At 50.0% G+C, this 6,000-nt stretch overlaps 1 protein-coding gene across 6 annotated transcripts in view; it reads right to left on the reverse strand.

Moving 5' to 3' along the window:
* TBX5 (T-box transcription factor 5) overlaps positions 1-6,000 on the reverse strand; it is an 86,306-nt gene that overhangs the window by 29,124 nt on the left and 51,182 nt on the right. For all 6 annotated transcript variants that reach the window (XM_077745641.1, XM_077745640.1, XM_077745643.1 and 3 more), the window contains one exon: positions 5,221-5,373. In XM_077745641.1, coding sequence (XP_077601767.1) covers positions 5,221-5,373 — 153 coding nt within the window. The remainder of the gene's footprint in view (positions 1-5,220; positions 5,374-6,000) is intronic.

The raw sequence follows: 6,000 nt of genomic DNA on the forward strand, positions 1-6,000 counted from the left end.
GACTCTTCAGAACGAGTAGAAATGTCTATAAAACCTCTTAGGAAAACAGTCTTTAAAATGTGCACTCCCGGATCCACTTCTGTTTTGAGCCCAAAGACCCATCACCTACGGGAGCTTCTTTTCCCACTCCGGCTTTGTCACAATAAAATGCAACCCAACTGACCATAAATCATGTTTTTGTTTTTTTTTTTAAGGGAGGAAGGGATTCTCAATATGCTACCTAAAAAATCGATCATTTAAAAACAGAGGGAGGGAATCGTTGCTCTACTCCACGCCCCCCGCTTCCCCCCCAGCGACTGAAGCCAGTCCCTGGAAGTATTGAAGACCACAAGGGTGTGGCATTGGTGCTGAATCAATGCCTGTTCCATGATGTCACTTGTTCCTCCAAGAGCTCAGGACAAACAATTACCACGAAGGGAGAAAAAAAAGGAGGGGGAAGTATTTCATCCTCAAAAGTCTTTTGCTCGAAACCATCCGTTACGCCACCAAAAGGTTTCCTACTACCTAATTTCTGCGCTTCCGGAAGTATGATTGCAGAGGACAAACACAATTTGCTACACACACACCTAGGTATGCTGATCGGACACACATACGGCGTTGCAGACTGAGCGTAGATGCCTATAGGTTCTAGGAGTTTTCGCCCTTGAGACAAGCTCACATGCAAGGTCAGCTGAAGGCGGAAAAGTCCGCCTCATCCCGTACAACCGCGTCCAGGAAATGCCCTTCTGACACACCGCGTGTGCTGGCCTGCTCACTCACAGGCACACGAGCCGACAGTCAGATGTCTGAGTTCTACTAAAAGGCTCCACTGACTTCCCCACATCCCACAAATGCATTCCCTCCAAAGCCAGCATAAAACCNTAATTGTTGTGAATTCTTGCTTTTGGGGAAAAAAAAAAAAAAAACCTCACGAGGTCTAAAAATCTTAATTATGTCTCTCTATTAGGGGTTCATTTCCTGGTCCCAACCAGAAAGCTCGTACCTCATAAATACAGGCTCCTTACACAATGACTTAAGCAGGAAGAAAAAAAATGCCTTTTAATGGCGAAGTAAGTTAATATCGGGGGACCGCCGCTTGCAAACACAGCCATTGTTGCGAGAGCAGAGACGTGAGATGCCCACGTGACCTTTTTTTTAACACCTAAGTATTTCTAGGGATTGCTCTGGACCCCGCTGACAGCTTCGGTGAAAGCCTTACAAAAACGCGTTTCACAGAGCAAAACATCGCTCTGGAAGAGCCGAGTTTTTAAATATCTTTTTCAAGCTGTCAGCCATCTGGGGAAATAACTCCCAAATCCAGCTCAGGGATCACAGCTGGGCTGGGGAAACACATCGTGTCATTAGGAGCCTTGTGGCGGAGGGGTGTGCGACCACAGCCCAGCACGGGAGCCCGGCCACGTACCTGCCTCCACCTGCCACCCGTATCCAAGCGGACAAGGGGCCGTTGACGCCGAAAATTAGCGGCGCCAGAGGGTCCCAAACCGTCCTGGCGGCTGAATCACTCAGATCACTTTTCTGTCCTTGCTCATTTTTCCAAAGCATCATGTGGGGCAAACAATCCTTGAAGCGATGGGTGCGTTCGGGGAATGAACCAACTCGACCACCAAGACTAATGTCTGTAGCTATTGTGCAATCACAGTAAGGAGAACGTATTTAAAATCTCAGTTTTTCAGAATCTGAAGCAGTTGGGGTGGGACGAAGCGTTTCCAGGCGTGTGTTGCGGACGGGGATGCCCTGTTCTAAACTGATCGGTTGAGTAGCCAGTCACCGGCCCCATCGCTCACCATGCTTGCTCTTTGCCAGGCTCTGCACTACGAATTTTCCAAGGATGATCTTGACCTGGTCCTCCCCGTGACAAAACCAATTCTTGTATTATCCCCATTGCACAGAGAAGGAAAACTGAGTCAGGTGACTTGCCAGATTTCAATCCAGGCAGCCTATCTCCAGAGTCCCCACCTTAACCTTACGAAACGACGAGTAAGGGCTCAGGTGGCTTCTGCCCATGAAGTCGGGGGTCTCAACACCTCATCCAGGTGGGACCATTAAGGAACAAGACAAAGTCCACAACCACGCTCAGCCTGGCCCTCTTCTTCCAGTCGCACGTCATATAGCCACGCAGGGGACGTCTGGAGGGACCCCGGACGGGACTGGGAAAATGCGCTGCCTTAGGCTACCTCCCCATAAGGAAGAGGAGTGCCTTCGGTACTTCGCAACTAAAAAGCAGGGGAAGCCTCCTATGGGGGAGGGTGACTGCAAGTATCTCCTGTGGAATCCCTCTTCTGGATGCCAGGTGGGCTCCAAAGCCTTTATGGCGCAAACAATAAAAAAAATAATACTAATAAAAACCCGCGGGCACCTGGGTGGCTCAGTCGCTTAAGCGTCCAACTCTTGATCTCGGCTCAGGTCAAGATCTCGAGGTTCCGTGAGTTCCCGCCCCACATCGGGCTCTGTGCTGACAGCGTGGAGCCTGCCTGGGACTCTCCCCGCTCTCCCTCTGCCCCTCTCCCACTCGCGCTGTGCACTCCCTCTCAAAATAAATAAATTCCCATATGTGAACTCCCGTGTGGCCATCCAGATTCATATTTAGAGACACACATTTTCAGACCCCTGAGCATTTAGATACACAACCCCCTAGATTGTGCTCAGACCTCACAAGTATACATCCCACTAGGCAGACACTCCTTCAAGTGCACCGATCACTAAATATATTTACTGGGGAAGAATTGAGGCCACCTTTTTAAAAACAGAAATTTGGGTGGCGGTGGGGGAGGCGCCTGGGTGGCTCAATCGGGTAAGCTCTCGGTTTCGGGTCAGGTCATGATGTCTAGGTTTGTGAGTTCGAGCCCCGCGTCGCACTGTCAGCGCGGAGCCTGCTTGAGATTCTCTCTCTCTCCCTCTCTCTTGCCCCTCCCCTTCTCATTCTCTCTCTCTCTCTCAAAATAAATTAAGAGACTTAAAAAAAATAAGAAAATAAATAAAAACGGAAATCTAGGCATGGCAGGTATATTCACAAGTGGCCATGATGGTACTTTCGTGAGTATAATACACATGTCACATTGTACACTTTGCATATCGCAGTTGACTGTTGGACAGTTACGCGTCAACAAAGCAAAGAAAGGGACAGAAAGGAGAGAGACCGAGTGTGTTCACGCTCCTTAGGTCCCCTACAAGCACAACTACACGGGGCCTAGGGATTCGCTCCCACGGGACCTGGTTCTTTAGCAGGGCCCCTTCCTGAGTCTAACATTTCCTGTCCTTTCTGTATGAGCCTGGGCTTTCTTAGCGGGAAAGAAAGAAGGAAAAGAAAAGAAGATCTGATATATCTTTGGACCCTCTGTCAGGTCTAAGTGTGTGCGTGTGTGTTTGTGTGTGTGTGTGTGTAGATATGTGTGTAACACATGTCTGCATGTACATATGTATGAAAGGGAGGGAGGGAGGGGGTGAGGGTGAATGTCCTTGTTACTATTTTTTCCCATTTTTTCCCCTGTGACTGTCACCACAGAGTTAAACATAGATTGACAATGGCCATAGAGGAAACAGGTTTCTAACAGCCAGATTCAAATTAGCCTGAAACAGTTTTGCGACATTCAGGGGATCTGGCCCTCATGTTTTTGTTCTTGCTGGTTTGACGCGTCAGGGCTGAAACTCAGGAAAAAAAAAAATCCTTCTTTGCCTTTAAAAAAATCGCTGCAATTTGGGGAGAGTGAGTTTTCTTTCGGGAGAGAAGCTCTTTCAAGACCTGGGTCCCCAGGCAGGCGTGGTCACCTAGAAGGGACCGTCCATCGCTGCGTGGCCTGGTGACTGGCCGTCTGGATTTGGAGATTAGCATCTTGTAAGGGCCCTGGCTTCACTGGGGCGGGTGGGGAGACACTTTCTGACATGTACTGGACTCACCTTCACGGGAGTGACCGGAGGCTTTAGGGTGCTGAACCCACCCCTCACCCTGCCCTGGCCTCCCGCACCTCTCCCCAGTCCCTGTGACTTCCTGCCAGGTGGGGACAGGAGCTGTGGGGAAGGATGACGTTACCATCCCCACGTCCGTCTCCTCACCCCAGTGACCTGCCCTCCCTGATCCCACCTGGGACCTTCTACTTTCCCTTCTCCAAGTCAAATCCCTACTTAATGCTAACAACCTGCACCCCCACAGCGGCCCCCCCAGATTCCATGTCTTTCGTTAGTAGGCATAGGAATTATTCGCTCCCGCCCTCCCACCAATAAAATGAGTCCAGAAGCACTCAAGTTTCTAAAGAACAGAAGAGACCGGTGACAAGTAAGACGAGCCTTTTCTCCTGGGAAAGGATAAAAGATACTCCCCCAACCTGTGGTTTCGGGGTGCGCTGTTCTGATAGCATTGCCCAGCTTGGAAATGCCCAAGTCGGGGCCTGGATTTTGAACAGCATGGGGTCTGACACTTACAGGACCCACGAGCACCCTCCTTCGTCTACACCGCATTCCAGCGGTCTTCTAGAAAACAAGGGATCCCTCCCCTCCCCAAACGATGGTTTTGCAGGGTTTTGTCTAACTCCTGGGGACTGTTGGGGGGTGACCCAGGGTGCTGGGGGGGTGACCCGGGGTGCTCAGCTTTTGTTCTTGTTTTTCAACAATGCCAACCCTGTTTCACCGGCATCCGGGGTCCAAAACCACTGAGCCATCTAGAGAAGGATCTGGCAAACCGAAGTCCAAGGCTCCTGGGCAGCTTTGTCATCTGTCCCAATTCAAGGTGAAACGCATCCCAAAGACAGACTGGAGAAGAGGCCTCCACCCCCACCAGAAAAAAAAGAAAGGCTCCGTGAAGGGCGGCATCAGGCTCCCACCCAAGAGCGCGGAGTCATGCGCGAAAATGACCTTTCTCCTTGGCGATCACTGCAAAGTGCAGAGATGCCTTGTTGTTGCATCTGAGTGCGGGGTCCCCTGCCGTGTGATAAGCCTGTGTCTAACCGGCGGGCGCATGTCTGCATGTGTGTGTGTGTGTGTGTGTGTGTGTGTGTGTGTGTGTGTGTGTGTCTACATATGAGAGACAAAGACAGAGAGACAGAGAGTCATACACAACGCGTGTACACAGTACGAACAGCTGCGATCTGGTAGTTTTGTCCTGCCTCAGCCCGTGGGGAATTAGGGAGCCCTTAACGGTAAAAAAAGTGTCAGCAGGAGACATCTGCACATTTTTTTTCATGCAAACGAAGAGACAGCCCCGGAACCAGCACCCAGGTATCAACTTACCTTGTGATTCTGGTAGGAAGTCACCGCGATAAAGGCAGTCTCAGGAAAGACGTGGGTGCAGAACGCAGTATTCTTTGAGCCAAATCCGTTATTTTCATCTGCCTTCACGATGTGTAATCTGGGCTGGTATTTGTGCATGGAATTGAGAATAATCTAAAAATCACAAAGAGAAGGAGATTGTAAGAACACTCAAGACCCCCTTTGCTTCAGATAAAACCCCACTCTCCACCCCTAAAGTTCGCCTCAAGTCTGATTTTTTTCCCTCCTGTTTTGAAAAGGGGCCAGTGACTTCATTAAAAAGAAACATTTCAAAAATGACAATTTCCAACCCAAAAAGCCAGGGTAATATTCCAGGAATCTACCCAAAGCACACACGGCAGTAAATCAGAATTCTTAATAAAGTTTGCTTAATAAATTAGCTCCTGCAGAGGGTACCCCCCCCCACCCCCAGCAACGGGAGGGAGGCAGGGAACTGGTGCTGGGAGGGTGGGGGGATGTTTAAGCGTCCGTTTTGGGGTGAAAGGGGAGAAGACACAAACAAATAAGCATCCTCCACTCCACGCACACTCCCCACCCCCAAAATAACACTGTAAGAGATGGAAAGGGAAAGACCAAGAGTTTGCATAACTGGAATAAAAATCACCTCTGTTTGGTGCAAAGTATCAATGAAAAAAAAAAAAAAGAGGATCGTAGAAAGGGGGGGTGTGGGCTTCCAAGGACAGTGAGATTGGGGGGAGGAGGCATCACCATGTCACCCCCATCACCCCCCCCCGCCCGCCC

The sequence above is a fragment of the Crocuta crocuta genome, unplaced genomic scaffold (assembly GCF_008692635.1).
Source record: "Crocuta crocuta isolate KB4526 unplaced genomic scaffold, BGI_CrCroc_1.0 scaffold692, whole genome shotgun sequence".
Taxonomy (NCBI): domain Eukaryota; kingdom Metazoa; phylum Chordata; class Mammalia; order Carnivora; family Hyaenidae; genus Crocuta; species Crocuta crocuta.